Genomic DNA, 27995 nt, shown 5'->3' on the forward strand with positions numbered 1-27995 from the left:
TCAAACACAGAAAAACACAACGTTTAGTGTGTTCTTATAGACAAAGGATGTAAAGTGTTTTCATATTCACATCTGCTATGGAACCGAATACATTCCTGACAGGAATGATAGCCCATTTGTCTGGTCAGTAAAGTAAACTGTTACTAGCACACTTAGCAACTTCAGCGAATCATAGGAAAAAAGTTAATAAAAGCAAATATTGGAAGGCTATATACATATATATGGCATATATTATTTTTAGAAATCTCTAAGTGGAAATGAAACATTGTCAGCCAAAATAAATCTAAAGAAAAAGACAAGCTGCGCGCGCGCGTGCACGCACGCGTACACGCACGCACGCACGCACGCGTACACATACACACACACACACACACACACACACACACACACACACACACAATCAGGCCAAAGCAAGCAGCAGACTCCCAGAGAGACAGAAACAAACGTTTTAGCATTTAATTTACTAACGGCAACGTAAAGTAGGATTTTTGTTTTGTTAGTATGTTCACACTTAACTGCTAAATTTAGTTTTTGTATGCATCAAATATTAGATCAAAATATATTTTAAAAAACGAACAAAACCTAACTTGACACCCATTACCTCAATTTCCCAGCTTCCCTCTCCTATTTCCTCCCCACCCCAAGAGAAGCGCAAGCGTCCTGGGACTTGTCCGGCTGTTCCAGAAGTTGGCAGCGTTGGCAGCGCAAAGGCCACCACCCACTGGAACTAGGAACAGACTTTGAAGGTTTTTTTTTTTTTTCTTCCTTTTTGGTTTAGTTTTGCACAGGGCGGGGCGGAGTGCTGTGGCGGTGAATATTTGGCATATCAACTACGCCATATCACGTTGCTCGGATTCTGGAGTTATTTTCAGCCTGACGGGAGAAGAGGGTTTTCTGGCCCACTCAAAGTTCCCACTTTCTGAGCGTGGCGGTCCCCGCCCTTCCTGGCAGTTCTGCTTTCCCACCAGCCTACACCCTGGCGTACACTCTTCCAAAAGGATTCCCCCGCCCTCCCCTCCGCCCGCACGCCCGCACGCCCGCCCGCAGTCGCGTCACGGCGAGGGCGTGGCCCGCCGGAGCCCCGCCTCCTGCCGCGCGCACGCGTCGGGCCCTCAGATCACCCCCCCTCCCCCCGCCGGGGACGCGGAGCTGCGCGGGCCAGTCGGCCGGAAGTTCGGTTCAGCGCCTGGAAAGGAGCGGCCTGAGCGAGAACGGACTCGGCCGGGTCCGCGCGGGTGAGCGTGCGCCGCCCTGACAACTCGGGCCTCCGGATCCCGCTCCTGTGCTCCGTAACCTCGGCGCGAGGCAGCAGCCGGCAGAACCGCGCCGCTCCCCGGGGTCCTCCTACGTGCGCGCGCCCGGAGCGCGGGCCCGCGGGCGGATGGGGAGGGCGGGAACGCGCCGGGTGCGGGCGTTGCCGAGAGCGGGAGGAGGGGGCTCCTGGCTCTCGGCGGCCCCACCCCTTCCTGGTGGCCCGGCCAGAGTCTCTAGTCTAGGCGGTTTGGGGGCCATGTTTTTTGTTTTTTAATAGAAAATGGGATCTAGCGATTTCTTAAGTTTGTTTTTTTTCTTTTGAGAAAATTATCATCATATTTCTTATTCCCAAAATAAGGCTAAACATTCTTTCCCCACTGAATAATTTGTAAAAACATTTTTAATGTTCTTCAGAGTAGGAATACTTGGTTTCTAACACTTAGAAATAGTTTTTTTTTTTTTTTAATAAATATACTTAATCCTTAGGTGCCTGAGAGTCTTCATCTGTGTGTGTGTGTGTGTGTGAATATTAGTGTTTTCTTTGGAATGTGAAACTCAGGCCCTCATGTGCTAACAGAGCGCTCTACTACTAAAGTACATCTCCAATCATATACATGTATGTGTGTATACATGTATTTATTATGCTTATATATGTAATATAAACTACATGTATGTATATATATGTGTGTGAAGTTAAGGTTGCATTGGCTTACTTTCCTTGGTTGTGAAGATTAGAAAAAGCAGCAATACACAGAATGAGCACTCTGTTACTTAGGTAAACATAATAGCCTTTTTTTCCTCTTTGGTCCGTAGTTTTGATTTTTAAGATTCTAATCTAATTTAAGATTCTAATTTTCCATTGTGAAAATGCTGTAGAATGTCTATGATGTCCGATTCTTGAAAGCACAATTGATCAGTAAACAGAAATAGGTGTTATGCACAGCAGGGTCGTGTGTGTGTGTGTGTGTGTGTGTGTGTGTGTGTGTGTAGAAGGACCCTATCCCCGATCCCAGAGGAAAAAAGTTGGCATAAGTAGTGACATGATGTCTTCACTATTGCTTGTAGTAAAACTCGCCGGCACATCATGAAGTACTAACATGAACTTAACTGAGGGTAAAATATATCTATTGGTGTAATTTCCTCAGCAGACTATTAAAGAATGTTTGTTCCAAGATCACTGAAAATCAAGAGGAATTCTAATGATGACCTCAAAGGCTGTGTAGGTAAGAAAAGTAAGCCAGAAGCGGAAGACGTTCAGCTGGACAGCGCCGGAGCCATTCCAGTTCACGCTTCAGTTACCAAAGAAGCTGTCGCTGCTGACAGGCCCGGCAGTGCCTCAAGCCCCTCACCCAGGCCCTCTGGCCAGTTGGCTGAGGCTTGTTTGGTAGAACCTGAACAAGGTGCGAAGGACAGCGTTCCTTCCGAAGAGCCTGTGAAGTCATTTTCCAAAAGCCAGCGCTGGCCGGAGCCTGGGGAGCCCGTGTGTGTTGTCTGTGGTCGCTACGGGGAGTACATCTGTGATAAGACTGACGAGGATGTGTGCAGCTTGGAGTGCAAAGCGAAACATCTGCTGCAGGTCAAGGGAGAGGAGCAGTCGCTGAAGGCCAGCAGCCCGCAGAGAGCTGCCTCCGAGCCCGAGACCCCACTGGGTGCCTTTTATGTCTATAGAGAGCACCCATTTATTGGGACCCTGAGAGAGGACCAGATTGAAACACTCAAACAGCAGCTGGGAATCTCGGTTCAAGGACAAGAAGTTGCCAGACCCATTATTGACTTTGAGCACTGTGGCTTCCCTGAGACCTTAAATCAGAACTTGAAGCAGTCGGGCTACGAGGTGCCAACTCCCATCCAGATGCAGATGATCCCTATAGGGCTTCTGGGAAGAGACATTCTGGCCAGCGCAGACACCGGCTCAGGAAAAACAGCTGCTTTCCTCCTTCCTATTATCATGCGAGCTTTATTCGAGGTAATGTACAGACCTGACATGTATTCTCACAAACAGACACGGTATTTACCAAGTTTCATCATAATTAATAAATTTGCAAGCTGCATCTCAGCGCCTATATAAGTCACTGATGCGCTGAGATGGTGGTTTTGCTTCTGTTTCATATGCCAGGCATAATTTCAAAAAATATTCTTTTTATTGTGTTGAACCAAAGCTCTCTTCCTGGAAGGCCTAAAAATTAATTTCCTTACAAAGCATTTTTATTTTTAGCAGGTTTTCTATAAAAGAACAAAGTTTTGATCTGGAGGGAAAACCCTGCTTACCAGATGGATGAGCTGCGGTTTATGTCAGCTAAGCCGCTTGGGTTTTAGAGAAACTGGCATTGTGTGTTAAAGTGCTGGTACACTCTTAGTTGTGACCATGGCTCATCTTTAACTAGTACTGCTGGGCCTGGTGGCACAAGCCTGTATCCCAGTGCTGAGGCAGGAGAACTGGGTTCCTGACAGCCTAGGCTTTGGAGTAAGACCATGTCTCAAGCAAAACAGAACAAGAAATACTAGCTTCTTTGTTAGTTTGTAGTGCATAAAGCATTCTCACGCACAATTTCACAAGCTCCGCAGATTTGTTTTCCTAGTCCTTGCCAAGTGTCATCTGAAATGGTTTGGAACCAGAGATATTTAAGATTTGGGAGTTCTTCCAGCTTTAGAATATTTGCATAGACTTTACTGGTTGAGCATCTCTAGTTCAGAAATCCAAAATACAAAGTGCTCCAGAATCTGAAACTTTTTTTTTTAAATTATAATTTTATTTACGTGTCTGGGTGCTTTCCTCTCTATGTGACAGAGGATCACGTCTGTGTACCTTGCCAGAAGAGGATGTTGGCGCTCCCGTAACTGGAGTTGTAGTGGTAGTGAGCTGCCCTGGGAGTGCTGGGCACTAAACCTGGGTCCTCTGCAGGGTCAGCCAGTGCTCTTAACCACTGAGCCATCCCCACTGCTCCCAGGATCTGAAACTTTGGACCATGTCAATGCTCCAAAGTCTTGGTATTTAAAATGCATTTTGGTTTCAGACTTCTGGGCTGAGGATGCTTAGCCTGTCCTGGGGGCTTGTGGGCTGTGCATGGGGCAAAAAGAGTAAGGAGGGTAGATGGAGAGGAAAGAGAAGAAAGCAGTAGAGGATGGCACAAGGGGAGGTACCAGAGGCCCAAAGTGCAGCTCAAACATGGGTGATGAAGAGAGCTAAGGGAGAGGATAGGGTGTGGATGTCCCTCACGCGCCCATACATAGACTCAAGTTCTTTGGCAAAGAAAAAAAGAAAAAAGAAAAAAGATGTAAAGATGTAAATGCACGAGAGTGGAGAATCAAAATACGGTGCCAAGTGTGGGTGGGTCTTCATGTGACTGTGGGATTCCTCCTCGAAAGAGGAGACCTTTCCTGCCTTGCCCACTTTTGAGTTTCGATTGTTTATCTCAGTCATGTAAGAAATGGGTTCAATTTCTGATCAATTTTGGAGGCAAACTGTACATGGGGTGAGCAAAAGGCTCATATCCGGGGCTGGTGGTGTCACTGTGAAGGGCGTAGTTCACAGCAGCAGGGGTTCGTCATCTGGCTTTCCAAGTTGTTGTTCTGCTCTTTCAGGACAAAACTCCATCGGCACTCATTCTTACACCAACGAGAGAACTGGCCATCCAGATAGAGAAGCAAGCCAAGGAACTCATGAGTGGTCTGCCACGCATGAAGACGGTGCTTCTCGTGGGGGGCCTGCCTTTGCCCCCACAGCTCCATCGCTTACGCCAGCAGGTGAAGGTAAGCACCTGTTGGAAGAAGGCCTCTGACAGTTTTGTAAGCAATCGAGGAACGTGTGTGTGTGTGTATGTGTGTGTGCGTGTGCATGATTCTCCTTGAGGATGTGATTTTAGGTAGCTTTTAGGTTTTTGCCAACTAGGTCTTTTTTTCCTCAAGTCAGTTTTATAGCCAGCTGTAGTGATTCATCTGTAATACCAGCCCTGGAAGTTGAAGCAGGAGTATTGCTGAGAGTTTGTAGTCAGCCTGAGCAACATAGTGAGTTCTAGGCCAGCACACAGCTGCAGAGTGAGGCTTTGTCTCAAAAAAATTTAAATAAAAGGTTCATTTCATGTGGGAAGAGAGTGGACTGCAGCTTCCTGAGTGCTCGAATACTAAGCTCTGTTGTGTAGACTCATATACTTCATCTTGTAACCACGTTTGCTCAGAAGGTAGGTCTGTTTATCCCATCTTACATGATTGGGAAGGCAGATCTCGGAAGGTGGGATTTAATTAAATATTCCTAGCTAATAAATAATAATTTCCCAAACTGGGACCTTAGTTTATCTGACTCTGCTACCCCCTTCACCGTGCTGCTGTGTGGGAGCTGTTTTCTGATAGGGGAAGTAATGTGATCTAGCAGCTGGGAGCTTGCTGACAGTGTCACAGAGGCGGGCGTGGCTTTGGTGAGCTCTGGTCTTCTTGAGTTAGAATGGCTGTACATCCTTGTCGATTCAGCTTAAGGCAAGGTTGGCAAAGGGTGGACTATAGCCTAGGTGCAGACATTGTCCCAGGGTCCCCTACTGTTCTGAACATCCCAAGGGAGAAACTGTAGTGACTAGGCGAGCTGGCCTGCTTTTCGTCCTGCTCGGCTCCTGCACGGCTAGCTTTACACCCAAAATAACAACACACAAATTGTATTCTTTTAAACACTGCTTGGCCCATTAGCTCTAGCCTCTTACTGGCTAACTCTCACATTTGATTAAACCATTTCTATTAATGTGAGTAGCACCACAAGGTGGTGGCTTACCGGGAAGATTCTGGCCTACATCCATCTTGGGCTGGAGCTTCATCGCGTCTGACCTGGCAACTTGCTTCATGTCATCTACCTCATTGTCTTCTTCCTCCCAGCATTCTATTCTGTTTACTTCGCCTACCTAATTTTCTGTCCTATCAAAGGGCCAAGGCAGTTTCTTTATTAACAATGAAAGTAACACATAGACAGATGACCCTCCTCCATCATTAAACAGTTGTCAGAGAGCCCTGTGTGGAGAAGGGACAAGGGGTACTTACCAACAGGTTTGAAAATGCTGCAACATTAAAAAACCTCTGTATTAATACCTGTTACACTTTTCAGACATCTCATCAGATATGTCTGAGAGATTTAAAGCATGTCAAATACACTTGTAAGACATTTTTGATTGGCAGTTAGTGGAGAATGATGGAGGAAGGTCATTGGTTAAAAAAATAAAGAAACTGCTTGGCTGGCCCTCATAGGTTAAAACATAGGTGGGAGGAGTAAACAGAACTGAATGCTGGGAGGAAGAGGAAGTGAGCTGAGAGGCCATGATCCCCTCTCCCGGGCAGACGCAATCGATTCAGCTCTGACCCAGGATGGACGTAGGCTAGAATCTTCCCGGTAAGTGTACCTTGGGTGCTATACACATTATTAGAAATAGGCTAGTACAGGTGCGAGAGTTAGCCGAGAAGAGGCTAGATATAATGGGCCAAGCAGTGTTTAAAAGAATACAGTGTCTGTGTAATTATTTTGGGGCATAAGCTAGCAGGTAGCCGGAGCTGGGTGGCGGAATGCAGCCCCGCAGCTCCTACTACAGGAGAATTGGGTCATTGATTTTCTTCATAAACCTCCACTATATATACAGAGAAAGGTGGTATTTTGCTAGTGAAAAATTGTAAGTTCAGCAGCAATATTTGTTTATAAGGCAAACCATTAACATAAGAACACTTTATGAACACCACATTGGGTTAGTAGAACTTGCTAGAGTCTCATATAAGCATCCAATCTATTTTTATTTCACAGCTTTGAAACATTATGATGCATGTAAACATGTGTGCAATTTGAGACAGGGTTTCTCTATAGCTTTGGAGCCTGTCCTGGAACTCGCTCTGTAGACCAGGCTAGCCTCGAACTTGCTGAGATCTGCCTGTCTCTGCCTCTCGAGTGCTGGGACTAAAAGCATGCACCATCACCGCCTGGCCTTCTTTTGGCTTTCCAAGACAAGTTGTTGTATGCTTGCTGGCTTCCAGCTTAAGCTCATCCACCCCAGCCTTCTGAGTTTGAGCTTGCTCCATCATGCTGCCTGCAGTTCATTCTCAAAAAGCAAAATAGTTATACATTGGGGGTAAACTATAGTTCGCAATATTCAGTCATTTACACGGCTGGATGCAGTGTTTTCACACATTTTTAAAAAACCAACTTGAACAAAAGAAACCAGTACAATATAAGAAAGTTCTTTCTCCCAGGATTCTTGGAAGTGCACTTCTGACTTGGTGTTTTGTCGGTTTTATATATTTCAGAATGTGATTCCTCTAACCAAGGTCATTACTCTGCATGTCCATAGTGCAATTACAGATTCAGGAAGTTAACACTGACATATTAGAATAGATCAGAAATTAACATGTCATCTACACTGTGGAGCCCACTCACGTTTTTATAATTCTGTCACTTACACACACACACACACACACACACACGTGCACACACATACACACATGCACACATGCGTGCACACACACACCATACCCTATACCTGATCCCCTAGCATAAGAATCCACTCAAGCTGACGTAATGACAGCACCTCTAATTCTAGCACTATGGCTTTGGAGTCAAGAAGATTGAACGTTCACGGCTAGCCTGGGCTACAGAGTAAAAGCCTGTCTCAAAAAATAAGCATTAAAAAATAAATAGAGCCGGGAGGTGGTGGTGCACACCTTTAATCCCAGCACTCGGGAGGCAGAGGCAGGTGGATCTCTGTGAGTTCGAGGCCAGCCTGGTCTACAAGAGCTAGTTCCAGGACAGGAACCAAAAGCTACGGAGAAACCCTGTCTCGAAAAATCCATAAATAAATAAATAAATAAATAAATAAATAAATAGGTACAGGATTGTATGATATATTTGGATGGTGTGTGTCATGGTAGGTGTTGTCAACTTGACAGGATCTTGGGTCACCTGAGAGATGGCCTTTGGACATGCCCCTGGGGGACTATGTCAATTACAGTGACCAGTGTGGGAAGACCCATCTCAATTGTAGTTCAGCATTCCCTGGTAGGGGCTCCTGGACTGTAGAAAACTGAAAATGAAGCTTTGCACGAGCACGCAGTTATTGTTCCCTGCTCTCTGATTGTGAGTGTCCTTGCCACAAGTGGATTGCACCTTTGCACTGTGACCCAGAACAAACCTTTACCCTTAAGCTGCTCTGTTAGGGTATTTATTACAGCAATGGGGGAAGACACTAAGACAGCATATATCTGTCCTCTTCAGTTTGCTGCGGTCTTTACATTTGGGTTTGTTTTTTTTTTTTCATGATTTTGACACTTCTAAGATTTACAAGTCACTTGTTTTTGTTGTTGTTGCTCTGATTTTTCTTATTGTACTTTAGTTTTTTATGTATATGCATGTTTTACCTCCTTGTATGTATTTGCACCGTGTGAGTACCTAGTGTAGAGGAGCTGGAGTCACAGATGGTTGTGAGCCACCAGGTGGGTGCTGGGAACAGCTAGTGCTTCTAGCCATTGAGCCATCCTTTCAGTTTGTTCTTTTTACATTTTTCTATGTGTGTGGTGTGTATTGTGATGTATGTGCACGTGTGTGCGGGTATGTACTCCTGTGCACTTGTAGAGGCCAGAGGAGGACACTGGTTCTCATGCTCTTTCACTTCCTGAGTCATTCCCTTGAGACAGGCTCTCTTACTGAAGCTGAAATTCCGGAGTGCTGGGCTCACAGGCACACGCACAGCTGTGTCCAGCTTGTGTGGGTGCTGAGGCCTTTCACTCAGGTCCTTGTGCTTGTACAGCAAGTGCTCTTGCCTGCTGAGCCAGCCCCGCCCCGCATCTGTCTCCTAGTCTCAGACTTACAGCAGTCCTCCTGCATCTGAAGGGCTGAGGTTACAGGTGTGCTCCACCGTGCCCAGCTGACAAACCACTTCAGAGAGAAATATACGTTGTTCTTTTCATTGCACCCTTTTTTAAAGTTTTTTTTTTAAATTTATTTATTTATTATGTATACAATACCCTGTCTGTGTGCATGCCTGCAGGCCAGAAGAGGGCACCAGACCCCATCACAGACGGTTGCGAGCCACCACGCAGCCGCTGGGAACCGAACCCAGGACCCCCGGAAGAGCAGGCAACGCTCTCAACCTCTAAGCCATCTCTCCAGCCCCATTGCACCCTTTTTGACAGCTTTTACTTCTTTTTCTTCCTTGAGGAACTGGGGTGGAACTTCAGGTCTCATGCATGCTAGGTGTCTTAGTTAGGGTTTTTATTGCTGTGAAGAGACACCATGACCATGGCAGCTCTTATGTACGGAAAGCCTTTAATGGGGGGTGGCTTGCTTTTTCAGACATTCAATCCATTATCATCAAGGTGGGACATGGCGGTGTGCAGGCAGACATGGTGCTGGAGAAGGAGCTGAGAGTCCCACAACTTGCAGGCAACAGGAAGTAAACTGAGACACTGGACGATATCTCGAGCACATATGAGACCTCAAACCCTGCCTCCACAGTAACACACTTTCACCAATGAGACCATACCTGAGCCAACAAGGCCTTGCCATTTTCTTTCAGATCACCTCACTAGGGAAACACTTCACGTGCCACTGCCTTGCAGAAGATTAACTTGTCTTTAAACTGTAAAGTTTATTTTTTCCTTTTGTATTTAGTAAATATTTTGGGAGAAGTGCTTTGAGATACATGATGTCTAGTATTCATTGATATGGTATCAGGATTCCTGTTTTGTCTAAAGGTGTAGTCTCTTATTGTGATTTGGTTTGGCCCTAATTTGAATGGTAGAAGTACCTGGAGCTGGTTTTTGTGGCTTTAGGTCATTTTTCCATTATCTCTGAGTACTTACTGTCTACTTAAGGAGGTCCCTGGCTGCCTTATTTTTTCCCTGGCCAGTGCTGGAATCTTGCCTTTCTCCAAGGAGCCCTTTGTAGACACCCACTTCAGGGGAACTATGTAGGTGTACTTTGGTTGTTGTTTTTGAAGTACTCACCTTCCTCCCATTGGTCCTTTAGACTCATCTTTATGTTTTATGACCTGGACAGACTTCTCCATTTATTGTCTATGTATCACAATAGCATTTTTATTTGTTTCTTCCTGTAGATGACTATTTTCTGAGAGCAGAAACAGTGTATGACTTATTCATTGTGGTACTTTACGCAGTGTCTTGTATAAAGTAGCTACCCAGTAAAAAATAGAATGAAAGGCCAGGTGTGGTAGTGTGTGCCTGTAACCCCACTACTCAGAAGGTGGAGGCAAGCCGGGAGTACATAGTGAGACCCTGTTCCAAAAGAAAGCAACAAAGATTGAGGGAATGAATGAATATTATCTAATTTTAAATTTGCCTCTGCTCTTTTATTCAGGTTATCATAGCAACCCCCGGACGACTTCTGGATATAATAAAACAGAACTCCATATCACTTGGTGCCATAAAAATTGTGGTAGTAGACGAAGTAAGTAGTAATGTTTAAAACCTATTGATGAGGTTGGAGCATTGGCTCTGTGGTTAGTGTGTGCTGTGTCAGCGTGAGGACCTGAGTTCAAGTCCTCAGCACTCACGTGAAGTCTGGGCATGGAGGTGCATGTGTAAAACAGCAGCGTGAGGAGGGCAGACAAGGGTCCTGACCTCTGGGCTCACTGAGGGACTCTGTCTCCAAGACTAAGGTGAGGGTCTGGGAAGATGGCCCAGGGGGTAAGGGCATTTGCCAGTCAAGCCTGATGATGAGTTCGGATCTCTAGAAGCCCTGGAAGAGCCGTGTGCACTAGCAGTAACAAATAGTAAGAGAGACCTCGGCTCAAGCAAGGTGGAAGTGAGGACCTAGCACAAGGCTGTTCTCTGACCTCCTGACGTGCACTCTGTCACACAATCATGCAAATACACATACATAGAAAAGTAGTAACTGTGTGTGTGTGTGTGTGTGTGTGTGTGTGTGTGTGTGTGTGTGTAAGATGAGGTGGAAAGTGATTGAGAAAGACATGACTATTGATCTCTAAACCTTCACATGCATATATGGACATGTTTGTGTGTGCGCCTGCAAGCATACATACACTACACATACATGTTTAAAACAATCATTTGATTTTATATAATTTATTTTAAAAGTATATTGTAGCTATGTAATGTCATTGTATATTCAGAACATTCTCTGAATGAAAAAAAAATTAGGAACTTGTAAAAATTTATTCTACTGGGTCTTATGCTGACTCTTATGTACATTGCAACTAAACTAAGGCATGACTCAGTTAAGCCAAAGCTACCTTTTCCTAGTGCTGGACACTCAAACTCAGTGGGTACTATAATCTCCATGATAAGGTTTTGGGCTTTTTGTATTTTGTTTCATTTTGCTGTACTGGACATTGACCCTAGAACCTTCTGCATGCTACACAACCACTCAACCACTGAATTACCACTCCAGTCTCACAATGACAGGTTTTTAAAATAATTTTATGCTTCCCGACATTTAAAAAAAAATCATGGAAAATAATTATTTACAGGAACTGTAGAAGTAGCTGATAGTGGCTATTTGAATAGTGGTTCTTTTTCTATATGGGCATTGGTATAGTCATTGGGAAATGTTTGTTGTTGTTAGCAAACCATTTTATACTTATGAAGTATAAAATGAAGTAGGGGCATTATTTTATTATATATGTGTGTGTGTGTGTGTAGTGTGTGTATGTACTTATGTGTATGTATATATGTTGTATATATATATATATACTCATGTTTGTGTATATATATTGTGCACATGTACTTTTGTGTATATGTACTCGTGTGTGTATATATATAGTGTATATGTACTCGTGTGTGTATATATATAGTGTATATGTACTCGTGTGTGTGTGTATATATTGTGTATATGTACTCGTGTGTGTGTGTATATATTATGTACATGTACTTGTGTGTGTATATATATTGTGTATACATACTCGTGTGTGTATATATTGTGTATATGTACTCGTGTGTGTATATATATTGTGTATATGTACTCGTGTGTGTGTATATATTGTGTATATGTACTCGTGTGTGTGTATATATTGTGTATATGTACTCGCGTGTGTGTATATATTGTGTATATGTACTCGTGTGTGTATATATATTGTGTATATGTACTCGTGTGTGTATATATATTGTGTATATGTACTTGTTTGTATATAGTGTATATGTACTCGTGTGTGTGTATATATAGTGTTTATGTACTCGTGTGTGTATATATATTGTGTATACGTACTTGTGTGTGTATATATTGTGTATATGTACTCGTGTGTGTATATATATTGTGTATATGTACTTGTGTGTATATATATAGTGTATATGTACTTGTGTGTGTATATATATTGTGTAAATGTACTTTTGTGTGTATATATAGTGTATATGTACTCGTGTGTGTGTATATATATTGTGTATATGTACTCATGTGTGTGTATATATAGTGTATATGTACTTGTATGTGTATATATTGTGTATATGTACTCGTGTGTGTATATATACTGTGTATATGTACTCGTGTGTGTGTATATATTGTGTATATGTACTCGTGTGTGTATATATTGTGTACATGTACTCGTGTGTATATATATTGTGTATATGTACTCGTGTGTGTGTATATATATAGTGTATATGTACTCGTGTGTATATATATTGTGTATATGTACTTGTTTGTATATAGTATATATGTACTCGTGTGTGTGTATATATAGTGTTTATGTACTCGTGTGTATATATAGTGTATATGTACTCGTGTGTGTGTATATATATTGTGTATATGTACTTGTATGTATATATTGTGTATATGTACTCGTGTGTGTGTATATATAGTGTATATGTACTCATGTGTGTATATATAGTGTATATGTACTCGTGTGTGTATATGTATTGTGTATATGTACTCGTGTATGCGTGTATATATTGTGTATATGTACTCGTGTGTGTGTATATATTGTGTATATGTACTCGTGTATGTGTGTATATATAGTGTATATGTACTTGTGTGTGTGTATATATAGTGTATATGTACTCGTGTGTGTATATGTATTGTGTATGTACTCGTGTGTGTGTGTGTATATATTGTGTATATGTACTCATGCACTTGCCATAATGTGAGTGTAAAGATTAGAGACAACTTGTTTAAGTTGTTCTCTCTCACCTATGGGTGCCAGAAATCTAATCAGGTTTAGAGGGTTGACAGCAAGCACCTTTGCCACTGAATCATCTTGTCAGCTCTATATTTTTGTATTTAATTGTATTTATTATTATTATTGTGTGTGTGCATGACTATGCTCATGGGAGCATGCATGCCTTGACACCTGTGTGGAAGTCAGGGGACAGCTTTTGGAAGTTGGTTCCTTCCTTCCATTTTGAGTTTCTAGGGGTTGAGCTCAGGTCATCACTGTTGGTGCAAGTGCCTTTGCCCATTGAATCATCCTGCCATACCTGTATTATTATTATTACCATTATTATTCCATTGATTAAATCATATAACATGCAGACAAGCATGAGAAATGGACACCCTCCATTTTTTTCATGGTCTCCCTCCGCAGTGACAGCAGAGGGTGGGTGTTATGCAGCAGTGATAAAGTGCAGTGCCAGCCTCTGACCATGAGCACATCCTGCTGCGCCCTTGTCCCTCAGGTGTGTAAAGATGATGTAGCCAAGACCCTCAAGACCAGAGTTTGAACTTTTTTTTTTTTACCACTTGGGTAGTCTTATAGAGTAGCAGTGAAGATGAGCAATGCTGGTAATGTCTCATAGACTAAGATGTCTAGAAGAAATGAAAAACAATGTAGTTGGATCCTTTGAAAGGTCTGCTAAGTCAGCGTTTTCCTGGGCGGCCTTTGGGTGGAGTTAGGGGGTGCTCGTTCTCTTATTTTTCCACAGCATTTTAATTTTCTGCAGTAAACAAGGATTGCTGGGGCCTGCAAGAAATCATGGCACATCACAGTGCAGAAAAAGTGTCCACTTAGCAATATGTATAGAGTGGCTGTCATGTGAGGCTCCTGCCCACGCGCCCCAGCATTGAAGAGGTGTGGTTGCTTTGTAGCTCAGAAGGAAAATGAGCTGGTAAACCATACAGGTTGTTTGGCAGAAGTCAGTACAGAAGTGTTGTATAGGTACAGATTAACCAACTCTGGATATGTACGTGGGATTGCAGAAACATTTTCACTGTTTCAAACCTACGTGATACTGAAATTTTGAGAAAAAAAGACATTCACTTGAAATAAAGGTCAAAACAGTATCCTGTCTATTGAGATAAAGAAATACTCAAATAGGGGCTGGCAAGATGGCTCAGCAGGTGGAGGTGCTTGCTTCCAAGCCAGGCAGTCTGAATTCAGTCTCCAGAACCTACATGACAGAAGGAGAGAACAAACTCCAGCAAGTTGTTCTGTAACCTACAGACACAGCATACCCACACACATGCATGCACACACACACACACACACACACACACACAAATAGCATTTTTACCTTTAAAAAAGTGCATAAACAGTGTAGGCCAATGATTAGCAAATACTTTTTTTAAAATAGTAGATGGAGAGATGGTTCAGTGGTTAAGAGCACTGACCATTCTCCTAGAGGACCCAAGTTCAATTCCCAGTACCCACGTGGCTGTTCACAACAGTCTGTAATTCCAGTTCCAAGGGAACTCTTCTGGCCTCTGTGGGTATCAGACATTCACATGATACACAGACATACTTGCAGGCAAAACATTCATACACATAAAAAGTTTTAAGTTTAAATAAAAGAATAGACGGTCACTATTGTAGGCTTTGGGGTCCAATCTGATCTTTTGAAACTAACCTGTACAACCATAGCAACATGAAAATAACCAGCATGGTATGCTGGCACACACCTGCAATCCACTACTGTAGTGCCAAAGGCAGGAGGATCATAAATTCAAGGCCAATCTAAGCTACATAGCTAGACTGTGCTTCAAGAAAACCAAAATAATCAAGCAGAAATAAACAGAAACCCAGATGTGGAGCCAAGGAGATTTTCAGTCAGTGAGGACCTGAGTTTGATACTCTAGAACCCACATAAATGAAAGCTGAGTGTGGTGGTATACTCTTGTGTAGGCGCCAGTTTGTAGGAGGAGGGCCCGTTTGTTTGTCTTGGCTTCCCAGAACCAAAATAACCACACAGAAATTGTATTAATTAAATACCTGCTTGCCCCCCCCATTAGCTCTAATTTCTTATTAGCTAACTCTTACATCTTAATTTAACCCATTTCTATTAATCTGTGTATCACCACGAGGTCATGGCCTACTAGAAAGTTCCAGCATGTCTTTCTCTAGTGGCAGAGCCATGGTGTCTCTCTGCTTCTTCTTCCAGCATTCCATTTAGTTTTCCCCGCCTAGCTCTATTCCCCTCTAACTCTGCTACAGGCCCAAAGCAGTTCCTTTATTAACCGATGAAAGCAACGCATAGACAGAAAGACCTCCTACACCACTCACGTAATCCTAGAACTGGGGAGGTGGAGACAGGCAGAGCCCTGTCTCAGGGGCCAGCCACTCTACCCTGCTTGACAAGCTTCAGGCCACTGGGAGACCCTGGCTCAAAAAACAAGGTGAAGGGTACCTAAAGAATGGCACCAAAGTTAACCCCTGGCCTTCATGCAGACATAAATGTCTGTAAATATACAGGTACACCTACACGAACACCACACACACACACACACACACACACACACACACACACACAAATGAAAAAAGAAAAAAGGAAAGAAAGAAAAGGGAAAAAATCCACACAGTTAACACAGCACTCACCTAGAGAAGGAGAGACAGGAGGATCTCAATTATAAGACTAGCCTGAGTTATCTAGAGATACTCCGATCCAAAGCACCAAGGACTGGGGAAGGATATATGGCCCCATGATTAAGAGGACCTGCTGCTCTTATGAAGATTTGGATTTGATTCCCAGCACCTACACCATAGCTGTCAGCTGTCTAACTCTGTTCCATGGGACCTGACACTTTCTAGTTTCTGTGGGCACCAGGCCCAAGCATGTATGTACATGTTCATACATACACAGAACACATAAACTAGACATCTTTAAAAAAGGATTGTAAGTATAATTGAATTGTAAAGTACTTGCCTAGCATTTGCAAGGTATTGGATTGTATCTGTTCCACCCCTGAAAAAAAATGTATTAAAGAAGAGAAAAATGATTGGATATGATGGGTTTCCACAGGACAGGTAAAGGTTAGAATTTGTCTTGAATACCATGAACTAGTGGGGGAAACTACAATAAAATAAATACTGTATTATGTAAATGATGTGCTAATTGTCTAGGGCAATTAAGGTCAGGAGTAGAATTAAGAGAGTAAATGCTTTGGCACTATTAATAGTAATGGAGCCAGGTGGTGGGTGTGCATACCTTTAATCCCAGCACTCAGAAGGCAGAGGCAGGCGGATCTCTGTGAGTTTGAGGCCAGCCTGGTCTACAAAGTGAGTTCCAGGACAGGCTCTAAAGCTACAGAGAAATCCTGTCTCGAAAATCCAATATATACGTGTGTGTGTGTGTGTGTGTGTGTGTGTGTGTGTGTGTGTGTGTGTACATATGCATATATATAGTAATGGTCTGCCTTCTCTGAGGAGTGGAAAGGGGGGGTGGGGAGAAGGTAAAGGGAATGGGAGGATTAGGAGGATGGAAGGGAGGAGGAACTGGGATTTGTATGTAAAATTTTTTAAAAAAAGGTTGTTTTTAAAAAATTAAAAAATAGTTATGGGATTTGGACTGCTCCTGAGAAGATTTAAAAACCAGAGGACAGATGAGATATCGCCATGAAGAGATAAGCAGCACTCAGAAAGCCCAAGTGTCTTGTGGAGGGAGGAAGGAGACCAACCAGCTTGAAGAACCCTTCCTGAGGAATAATAGGAAGTAGGGTGGGGCAGCTCGGGTGGGGTCAAATTATGGAGGCCCTGAAAGGGAGGCAGAAGCTTCTGGATTTGATGTGGGAGACAGTGAGGCTCTCTAAATTACGAGTTGGGTGTAGCTGGTAAAACTGGTGGTTTAGGGAAGCCGTTCCCCTGCTCAGTACAAGAGACGTTAAAGGAGAAGGACTCAGAGACCGAGCCATCCACAAACCAGCCAAGGAGTGAAGGGGTCAAGGGGCAGGGTGGAGGCCCCGCGACTGAAGGGTTAAGTCTGAGAGCCGCGTAAAGTCATCATTTATGAGCCTGCTGAAGACTGCATGTGGGAAGGAAGGAGGCAGCTGGAGAGTGACTCCATAAATTATAGTGTGCTTTTAATTTTAGCCAAGGGTAAGTGAGTAAATGCCGGGTCCTGCTTACGCTGTCTGAGTTCGCCCTTCTCTGAACAGTAGACGAAGGGAAACGTTTCTCTCCGTGCAGGAAGCGTGCATTGGAGTCTGTGTGCCGTCTGGTTTCTCCAAGAGAAGGCTGAAGGGAAGTAGTGAGCAGAGAGGATGGAGGGCCTGGCGTTGGCGTTGGCAGCTGAGTCAGCACAGTAGCCTGGGACAGGAGCTGAGAGCAAGCGATGGCTCTCAAGGAGGGAGGGCCAGGACTCAGGCCATTTCCTGCAATGACCTCTGCTCAGTGTCACCATCCGGTCTCTTGTCAGATCTTCCCTTTGGCCTAGAATTCTCCGCCACCCCCATCCTGTTCCTTCCTCACTGCTTCAGAATGAGAGACTCTGAAACTTCCCTGTCCCTCAGGAGGAGGGTTGAGGCCTTCTTCCTCCGCTCTGTGGGACTATGCACAGACTGTACTGTCTTATTTACACCGTGTTGCAGTGGATAAGCATTGATCTGTTCAACTTGGCCTAATGATAAAAATCACCTGGGGTCCAGATAGTATGTGCTGGCCTGTAACCCCAGCACTGAGTAGGCAGATGCTAGAGGGTGAGTTCAAAGCCAGTCTGAGGACACTAGAGAGATGGCTCAGTAATTAAGAGCACTTGCTACTCTTACAGAGGACCGGAGTTCAGTTCCCAGCACTCACCTGGTGGCTCTAGTCCTAGTTCCAGGGGATCCAACACCCTTTTCTGACCTCTGCAAGTCCAGGCACATGCGTGGAGCACAGACTTGCCTGCCAGGAAAATGCTCAAACACATAAAATTAGTGAATCCAAAGCCAGCCTGGGATACCAGGAAACCATGTCTCCAAATAAAAGGAAGTGGCAAACATTTAAAAACAACTGCGTGGTGTGCCCATGACTACAATCTAGACTGGCTTTCTCACTGGGACTGATTCAGCAGCCCGGGCATCTTGAAAAACTCACCCCAGGTAATTCCTGGATTTTAAGAGGTTTGGGATACTGGCATGTGGCCTTTTACAAAATTAAGTCTTATTTAGTACTTAGAATTAAGGATGTCCCTATAACTACAAAAGGGACTTTCATCATGCCAGATACTGTTGGTTAGTGGATGTATGGAAAGGAATGCTGATAAGCTCTGCCCCGTGGAGCTGTGGCGAGTGTACCTGTCCATGGCAATATGGCAGGGACGTATTTTCTTAGATTGGTAACCAGAGGCTCTCTGGGAAGGTGATGTATAATATATACTGAGATTTGATGGAGACACTTCTGGAGGGAAGACAGAAGACAGCCAGTGCACATCAGCGCACAGCCAGTGCACATCAGCGGACAGCCAGTACACATCAGCGCACAGCCAGTGCACATCAGCGCACACCCAGTGCACATCAGCGCACACCCAGTGCACTTCAGCGCACAGCCAGTACACATCAGCGCACAGCCAATGCACTTCAGCGGACAGCCAGTGCACATCAGCGGACAGCCAGTGCACTTCAGCGCACAGCCAGTGCACATCAGCGCACAGCCAGTGCACTTCAGCGCACAGCCAGTATACATCAGCACACAGCCAGTACACATCAGCGCACAGCCAATGCACTTCAGCGGACAGCCAGTGCACATCAGCGCACAGCCAGTGCACTTCAGCGCACAGCCAGTGCACATCAGCGGACAGCCAGTGCACTTCAGCGGACAGCCAGTGCACATCATGGGCAACCAGTGGTAGGGAAGGCTTCAGTGTGAATTGGGGAGAAATACCAACATATAAGCCATAGCTATCTCAACATGAATTTTCTTAATAAAATAATTTTATTATATAGGACATATCCATGGCTAGAAGGAAATAAAATTTTGAAAAGCAAAAAGTGAGCCCTGATAGGCATGGTGGCTCATGCCTATAAACCTAACACTTGGGAAGCTATCTCAGAAAGATCCTGAATTCAAAGCCAGCCCAGCCTACCTACCAAGACTCCATTTCCAAAGTCCAAGGCTGACAGATGCACTTCAGTAGTGGGACACTAGCACGCTCACAGACCTGGGTTAGATTCTCACCGCCGGAAGACAAAGTGCAGTGAGCAGACCTTCCCCTTACACACAGCAGCTCTCTAGGCTTCTCCACGGTAGCAGTTTAGATTTCAGGGTTTCACTCCATAGTTCAGTCTGTTCTTGAACTCAGTCCTCTTGCCTTGGCCTCCTGAGTGGTTGGATTACAGTGTAAACCATTCCCCCAGCCTAATTAATTTCTTGACTATATATACTTCCATTCTGTTGTGTCATATAAGCAGTATTGTATTTCACAGTGTTCACGTCTTTTCTCCATGCAATCGTTCATTGCCCAGCAAAGAGCTTTCTCTTTGTTTTTCAGGATGACACAGTGTTCTATGTTGCCATAATTTAACAGGTGCCTTATGGATAAGTATACAGAATGTCTCTTTTGTAGCTATTAATAATCCATATCATTAAGTTATATAATTTATAATTTTGCATAAACATTTCCCTGTTGGTCTTTTGGCACTGTACTTCTGTATTTTTCTGGTTTTTTTTTTTCTGTTCTTAATTATTCAGTCTTATCCTGAGTGGCTCTGGGTTGTAGCGCTGACTACGCCTGAACTTAGAATGCCTTCCTTTTAGGCCGACACCATGTTGAAGATGGGCTTTCAACAGCAAGTGCTTGACGTTTTGGAAACCACTCCTGCTGATTGTCAGACCATCTTGGTTTCTGCCACGATCCCAGGCAGCATAGAGCAGCTTGCAGAGCAGCTTCTGCACAACCCTGTGAGGATTATCACTGGGGACAAGAACCTGCCCTGCCCCAGCGTGCGGCAGATCATCCTATGGGTAGAAGACCCAGGCAAAAAGAAGAAGTTATTTGAAATCTTAAATGTGAGTATTTAAGCAGGCAGCCATGTTTGTGGCCTGTGTTTGTATTTCCTCAGCTCCAGAGTGATATTTAAGGGTAGCTTTGGAAGAATTTTGGTGCCTATATTTAATAGTAAATCCTTTTATGTGCATCAGAATTCTGTAAGGATCAAATTGAATTTTGCTTCTGATGTTCATTTGAGGCAGACTTTTTCTATGTATCCCTGACTTGCCTGGTACCATGTAGCCCAGGCTCACAACACTCCCACCTCCCTCTCCTTAGTATTGGGGTTAAAGGCATTTGCTACCATGCCCAATTCAGAGTTTTTATTCTGGAAATATGTAGTGTAGATGCCTAGTTGCTGCTTTGTTAGGGTACACATTTTATTTTGCTTTTGAGGTCTCACTTTATAGGCCAAGCTGGCTTGGAATTTATAATCCTCCTTCAGCTCGTGGAGTTTGTAGTTTTCAGTGTTTGTGCCATCCCTTTTGACTCAGAATCTGTTTTCTTTTCCTTATTATAAAAAGTATTTCATTTTGAAGATTATTTCTCACGAGTTGGGCATAGTGATTCATGCCTATAATCCCAGTATTTGGAAGGGCCGAGGCAGAATAGCCTTGTATTTGAAACTAGCTAGTGTAACAGGAGGAGTGGGGCTGCTTGTCATCTCAGTCGCCTGGCTAGCTTACACCCGAAATAATCACACAGAAACGGTATTCATTTAAACACTGCCTGGCCCATTAGCTCGAACTTCTTATTGGCTAATTCTTAGATCTTAATTTAACCCACTTTTGTTAATCTGTGTATTGCCACGTGACTGTGGTTTACCGGCATGATTCTATCCAGCGTCTGTCTCAGGCAGGAGATCCATGGCGTCTGCCCCTCTGCCCTTCTTCCCAGCATTCAGTTCTATCTACTCCACCTACCTAAGTTCTGTTCTATCAACTAGACCAAGGCAGTTTCTTTGTTCATTACCCAATGACAGCAACACACAAACAAGGAACTCCTATACCAGACTAGGGCTACAAATTGAGCTCCAGACTCAAATTGAGCCTAGACTACAGAATATGATCCTTTCTCAAACATACACATGCACACATACACATACACATAAAATACCTTTAATATTTTAACTTTCAAAAATTATATATATTTTTCAATGTGTTTCTTGTCTATTCTGTCCTTGAGAATCTTTGAACTAATTTAAGCAAACTTGTTAGAGTGGCTGATATATGAAAAAAATACTTACAAATATGGTATTAAGTTAAAAACAACTTGCATTGACTAGTGAGCAGGGTTTAGAACTATGTAATGGGCCTTAAATTTTTTAAATATATTTGTAATATTAATGTTGAAAAGTGAAATGATGAGTTTGTGCATCCTTAAATGAGACCATTTAGAAGATATGCTTTTATTTTATATTATAAAATATTATAATTTCTTTTTAGCAATATTTATAAACCTTTCAATAGTTAGCTCTTGCTAATGATTTCATAGTTTTCCACATAAATTATGCTCTATGAAGAATTTAATTTCTTGTCTTGTTTCCTCAGGATAAGAAGCTCTTTAAACCTCCAGTGTTGGTATTTGTGGACTGCAAACTAGGTGCAGATCTGTTGAGTGAAGCAGTTCAGAAAATCACAGGTCTAAACAGCACGTCCATCCACTCAGAGAAGTCTCAGATGGAAAGGAGAGACATACTGAAGGTTGGCTCATAGCGCTCTGTATTCTCCGTCTTCAGAATCTATTTTGCTGCATTTTCAAGAGACGACCTACTGCCAACTGGTTCTAAGGCAGGTGTGCGCAGTGAGAGGAGCATGAGGAAGCAGTGACTGAAGTTCACTGTTCCTCTTGCTCAGGCCTCTCTGTGTGGGGAGCAATAAGCCAGCTCTCTGGAGGGTGTGTGCTAAATGGATAGCTAATTCACAATTCACTATTTCAGAAATCAGGTCAGTTTGGTCTGGGACAGAGCAGAAGCTCACCTTAGGAAGAGATTCACTTGAGTAAATTAGTAAAATAAATTCCACAGAGGCTAGGGGGAGTTTAAAGTAAATCAGTTTTCAAGTGTAAGACTTCTGTTTATTGAAAAGCTGCTACAACAAAATACTGAGGTGAGCATTTAAAAACGTCAGAATTACACAAAGCCATATAAAATAAGTTCTAGATAATGATTTTTTTTTACTGTTTATTGTTTTTTGCACAGAATTTTATTATGTACCACTAGCTGGCCTAGAACTCTATCTAGACCATGCTGGCCTTGAACTCAGAGATCTACTGGCCTCTGTCTTCTGGGGGCTGAAATTATAGATATGCCTTACCACTCCTGGCCTGAATAATGAACTTTTTTGATTTATTGGAAAGGGATTACTGGAAGGAGACTATGAGGTGGTGGTGAGCACAGGAGTTCTGGGTCGAGGACTGGACTTGGTCAACGTCAAGCTGGTTGTGAATTTTGATATGCCTTCAAGCATGGATGAGTATATTCATCAGGTAAGGCGCTTCCTGTCCTGCCAGTTTGTTGATGAGTTTGATTGGATAAGGCATTGTCAGGTCGAGCAAACACTTTTTAAAAAAGCAGGACATAAAACTTTGCATAATTTTAGTCTTCAAAAATGTATATACTGCCTGGCAGTGGTGGCGCACGCCTTTAATCCCAGCACTCGGGAGGCAGAGGCAGGCGGATCTCTGTGAGTTCGAGCTCCAAAACCACAGAGAAACCCTGTCTCAAAAAACCAAAAAAAAAAAAAAATATATATATATATATATATATATATATATATATATATATATATATGCTTAGGACTGGAGAGTTAACTCAGCAGTTAAGAACACTGTCTACTCTAGAAGACCCTTGGCCAGTTCTCAGAGCCTACATGGTGGTCAACAACCATATGTAACCGTGGTCCCAGGGGAGCTGACACCCTCTTCTGACCTCCTTGGGTACATACACATAGTGTTCATACGTACATACAGACAAAACATTCGTTCATACACATAAAATTATTTTAAATTTTTTTTAAATTAAAAAAATGTGTGTGTGTCCGTGCATGTACATGTGCACTTAGAAACAAAATTTTGTTTCTAAAAACTTTATACCTAAACTATGTTAAAAACTAAAAGTGAGAAACCTAAAATTCTGTTTATTTGTTTTAATGTTAAGGGTAGGAGAGATAGCTCAGTGGCTAAGGGTACTTGTTGCTCTTGCAGGGGACCTGGTTCACTTCCCAGCACCCCCAGAGCAGCTCACAAGCATCTGTAGCTCCTCTTCTGGCTCTGCTGGCACTGGGCCTGCACATGATACAAAGCCATAAGAGGCAAAACACACACGTGCATAAATTAAATCTTTAGAAAACATTTTAGGCACCAAATTATTGCTTCATTTTTGATGCTTTCTTTTTTTCCCTTCATCAAGTCCACTGGTAGCTTTTATATTTAGAAAAGAAACTTGTTTAAAAGATTGCTTTAAGTTGCTGTGCTGGCCAGAGTAAACGTGATCCTCTAAAATGCTTGTTTTAGGAATCTTGTCTTCTCTTCATATCCTTACTTGTCCTAGTCTTTCGCCTGTTAAAGTTTCATTGGTTTCCTTTGCTGCCAGAAGTAACAATGGCCCCTCTTTCTGGCAGAAACAGAGCCTTTAGTGCTGTTATCTCTCTGACTGCCCCGTCTTCCTTCTGCGGCATCACTTACAGTCCCTCAAGCGCAGCCTTCCTCTGATGCTCTGGGGCTCACCTCCCAATGGCCGCATTGACTTTGCAGTGTCTACACTGCAGTGCAGCTTGACTTTTACTTTGGCTTCATCGGGAATCAAATATCCTCAGGAGGTAGTGTTAGAACAAATGAAATGTTTCCTTCCAAGTGTTTCATAATTTTAGATAGAAATCTCTCTAAAATGTTACAATATTGAGATGCTTCTTTGCCTCTTAGAATATGCTAATTCGTCATTTAACCTTTCAGGACATCCCAAGGCTGACTCTGGCTTTCCATATCCCCACTACAACATAGTGGTGGCCTCTGGGCTTGGAGAATGTGTGAGGTTTCTTAACTCTGTTTAGATAACTCTAGAGCTGGCTGCTTTTCCAGCTCTGTCTGTGTCTTAGATTATTTCAGTTCTTAAAGCACACATTCAGTTCTTAAAGCACATAAGCATCACACATAACAAAAGGCATAGAATGAGAAGTAAGCCTTCTTTTTTGTTTTGAGACAGGATCTCTACATAGCCCTGCCTGCCGCAGACCTCACAGAGATCTGCCTGCTGCTGCCTCCTGAACGCTGGTATTAAAAGAGTGCACCATCACACCTGGCAACAGGTCTTCTTTACCATTTCCTTCTATCTTTGAGTTTTGGCAGGTAATAGTTTAAAAATTATAAACATACATACATATAAGGTACACAAATTTATTACATACATGTAAATTGGACCACATCATAACTATTGTTCCATGCCTTGCTTTATTAAATATATCTCAGATGTCTTTTCTCATCTGGATACATAATAAGTACCATTTAGATGTTAATAGGTATATCCAGGCTCTTTAAATGTTTTCACTAACTTACTTGGCTTGTCCCATTTTGACTGCTACAAGATGATACACTGTGTGAATGTACTATGAGTTAACAAACCCTCTATTGATTGTTATGCTTTAAAGAATGCCGCAGTAGCACTCATGTACTTGTCTTTTTATGAGAGCTAGTATACACCGAGTTCCTCTGTCCATGGGCACGGTAGTCAAACCAGTATTTGCAGCTATGGGAGAGGCTGGATCAGAAGGATTGTTTGAGCCCAGAAGTTTGTGGATGACCTGAGCAGTATAGCAAGACCCTATCTAGATTAAAAAAAAAAAAAATTTTTTTTTTTTGAGTTGAACTGCTAAGCCAAAGATAAGTATAATAGGAATTCCCATGTGGCCGGTTTTTATTTTTAATGGTAGAAAGTTTCTGGGAAAAGTAATTTGATATTAGATAGCATCAGCTACCTTAGAGTTTAGAAAGTATTGGAGGTGTTTTTGTTTTATGCGGAGTTTTAGACCGAGGGCTACATGCATGCTGGGCAAACACTTAACTACTAAGCCACATTCCCCATCCCTGCCCCCCCTCTTTAATTTTGAGATTGTGTCTTTTCAAGTTGATCAAGCTAACTTCAAACTTAGGGTTCTCTTGCCTCAGCCTCCCAAGTAGCTGGGATTACAGGGGTATGCTCCCACTCCCTGCTACACTCTGTCTCTCATAGTAATCATCAGTAGATACAGTTCCGAAACTGTACAACCCACTTATTTAGAGAGAATCCAAACAGTTAAGTATGTATCTGTACAGTTGTATAAACATAACTGCAGTCAGGTCTAGAAAATGTCTACCACCCTAGAACAGACGCCCCATATCACCAGCAGGCACCCCCACACCTGAGCAACCACTCACCCTCCGCTCTGCCTCTGTAGATTTGACTCTTGTGGTCATTTCGTGTAAAAAGAATCATGTCATGTGTGGTCTTCTATAACTTTTTTCTTTTTTTCTTACTGTCTTCAACATTTACGCATTTTATAGCATGTATATTTAAATTTTGTTTTATCTTTTATCGCCAAAAATATTCCAATTATGATACACCACCTTTCTGAGCCCATTCGCTAATTGTACTTTATATTTTTGGCTACTGTTAATATCAGCTGCCCTGCTGTGAATACTCATATACAGGTCTTTCTGGCCACACATTTTTATTCCTCTTGGCTAGAACCTAGGATCAGAGTTGTCCGATTCAATGGTGACTTTGTGTTTAACATTTTCAGGATCTACCAGACTGTTTTTCAAAGTAACTTTTACATATTCTTCAACAATATGTGAGTTCCAGTTTCTCTACATCTGCCAAGTCTTGTTATTCCTTGATTGATGATTGAGTAAGTAAGTGAATGATTTTAAAGTCAAGGTTTCATGAATTCTCATATTCCATGCTGACCTTGAATCTCAAAGTAACTGAGGATAACCTTGAACTTCCTATTGCTAGAATTACATACACACATTACTGCACCCTGTTTATGCCCTGCTGGGGATCTAACCCAGGGCTCCTCCTTGCCAGGCAAGCACTCTATCAACTGAGCTACATTCTAACCCGCCTTCTTGATTATAGCCCCCCTTAGCAAGGATGAAATGGTGTTTTGTTATGGCTTTGGGTTGCGTTTTCTCAATGGTGAATGTAGCTGTAGGAATATCTTTTCAATACTTGTATTTTCAATACAAATATATTTGTATATCTTCTTTGGTAAGGTTCACATCCTTTGTTCAGTCTTTAAATTAGGTTATCATTATTATTAAGCCTTAAATATTTTTTGCATATTCTAGAAAACTTGCATCAAATACATGATTGTTAATACTTTCTCCTCTTTTGTGGGTTGTAGTTATTTCTATGTCAGTTTGTATTTTATTTGAACAATCCATATTAAAAAAAATCCAGCAATATAATTCATCAGATCAGCTAAAGCAGGGAGCTGACACACACCTCGGCGTCTGCTTCCTCGCTTTGCCAGTCTCCTTCCCTAGAGGCCTTCAGCCCTTTTCACTTTTTCAGAGCTTTTTTGTCTTTAGTAACCTTAAAGCTACATTTTATAGGAACCATCAGTTCTCTTCAATATTTCTTTGTTTTTTAGTTTTTTATGACAGGGTCTCTCTATCCCTGGCTGTCCTAGAGCTGCTATATAGACCAGGCTAGCCGCAAGCTCACAGAGATCTGCCTGCCTCTGCCTCCTGAGTGCTGGTATCCAAAGCATGTGCCACCACACCTGGCTCACTTAAATATTTCTAAGTATAGACTTTAGATTTTACATTTCAGTTGATGAACAGAAGTTTACAATGACTCTGTTTCCCCTCTTCTGAAAACTTTCTCAGAATATTTTTATTTTGTATTTAGAAACAAGATTTTGTGCCAGCTATAGATTTCAGTATTTGAATCACAAATTTGTGTCCATTCTGTCAAACTGAGAACTCTGTAAAAATGAAATAGCTTAAATCTAACATTTCATGGCACAAAAACTAGACCAAATAGTCTTGTGCTGTTTCATTAAAATTAACATAGCAAAAAAATACATATGCTGCCATCAACCCTCTATCTTGATTTCATAAATACATTAAGACATACAGTCCAGAGAGCACCATTAGGATTGTTGCCCAGGGGTACTGCTCAATGCTTGGCACACCTGAGGCTGGGTGCAATACCGAGCATACACTTGTGCACACATATGTGCACACACACACACATGCACGCACGCACACACGTATGCATGCACTCCCACAGAAGAAAACATGCACCTGAATGAATGGTAAGCTGTGTAAACACCTTTAATGATAGTCTTCATTTCTCTGGAAATAAAAGTGACACCTGAAAGCGTCTTTTTGCTTTGTTTCAGGTCGGCAGGGTAGGGAGACTCGGTCAAGATGGAACCGCAATTACTTTTATCAATAACAACTCTAAACGGCTCTTCTGGGATGTTGCCAAAAGAGTGAAGCCCACGGGATCCATTCTCCCCCCACAACTGCTAAATTCCCCTTATCTTCATGAGCAGAAGAGAAAGGAGCAACAGAAAGACACACGGACACAGAGCAACCTGGTCACGGGGGCTAACCTCATGGACATTATCAGGAAACATGAAAGGAGCAATTCACAAAAATAA

The 27995-nt window shown here is 42.7% G+C and overlaps 1 protein-coding gene across 4 annotated transcripts; it reads left to right on the top strand.

Moving 5' to 3' along the window:
• Nucleotides 1-1136: 1136 nt before the first annotated feature.
• Nucleotides 1137-27995, top strand: Ddx59 (DEAD-box helicase 59). Of its 4 annotated transcripts, none has more exons than XM_041648392.1 (8): nucleotides 1137-1235; nucleotides 2400-3220; nucleotides 4837-5004; nucleotides 10583-10672; nucleotides 20115-20366; nucleotides 21897-22049; nucleotides 22705-22833; nucleotides 27732-27995. In XM_041648392.1, the coding sequence occupies exons 2-8, from the start codon at nucleotides 2414-2416 to the stop codon at nucleotides 27993-27995; spliced, it is 1863 nt and encodes a 620-aa protein (XP_041504326.1). In that variant the 5' UTR covers nucleotides 1137-1235; nucleotides 2400-2413. The 4 variants fall into 4 exon arrangements, with proteins under 4 accessions (XP_041504326.1, XP_041504324.1, XP_041504325.1 ...); XM_041648390.1 differs by having other exon boundaries at nucleotides 2403-3220; XM_041648391.1 differs by lacking the exon at nucleotides 27732-27995 and adding an exon at nucleotides 24548-24657.

This window comes from Microtus oregoni, unplaced genomic scaffold (genome assembly GCF_018167655.1).
Source record: "Microtus oregoni isolate MIOR12 unplaced genomic scaffold, Mior012 000003F_ref0000135, whole genome shotgun sequence".
Classification (NCBI taxonomy): Eukaryota; Metazoa; Chordata; class Mammalia; order Rodentia; family Cricetidae; genus Microtus; species Microtus oregoni.

What these genes read in the sequence shown, in the direction of transcription:
- Ddx59 (XM_041648392.1), top strand. Translation starts at nt 2,414, where the DNA reads ATGTTTGTTCCAAGATCACTGAAAATCAAGAGGAATTCTAATGATGAC. An exon ending in TCATGCGAGCTTTATTCGAG is followed by an intron (nt 3,221 to 4,836) that starts GTAATGTACAGA and finishes CTGCTCTTTCAG; the next exon opens with GACAAAACTCCATCGGCACT. An exon ending in AGTTATTTGAAATCTTAAAT is followed by an intron (nt 20,367 to 21,896) that starts GTGAGTATTTAA and finishes TTGTTTCCTCAG; the next exon opens with GATAAGAAGCTCTTTAAACC.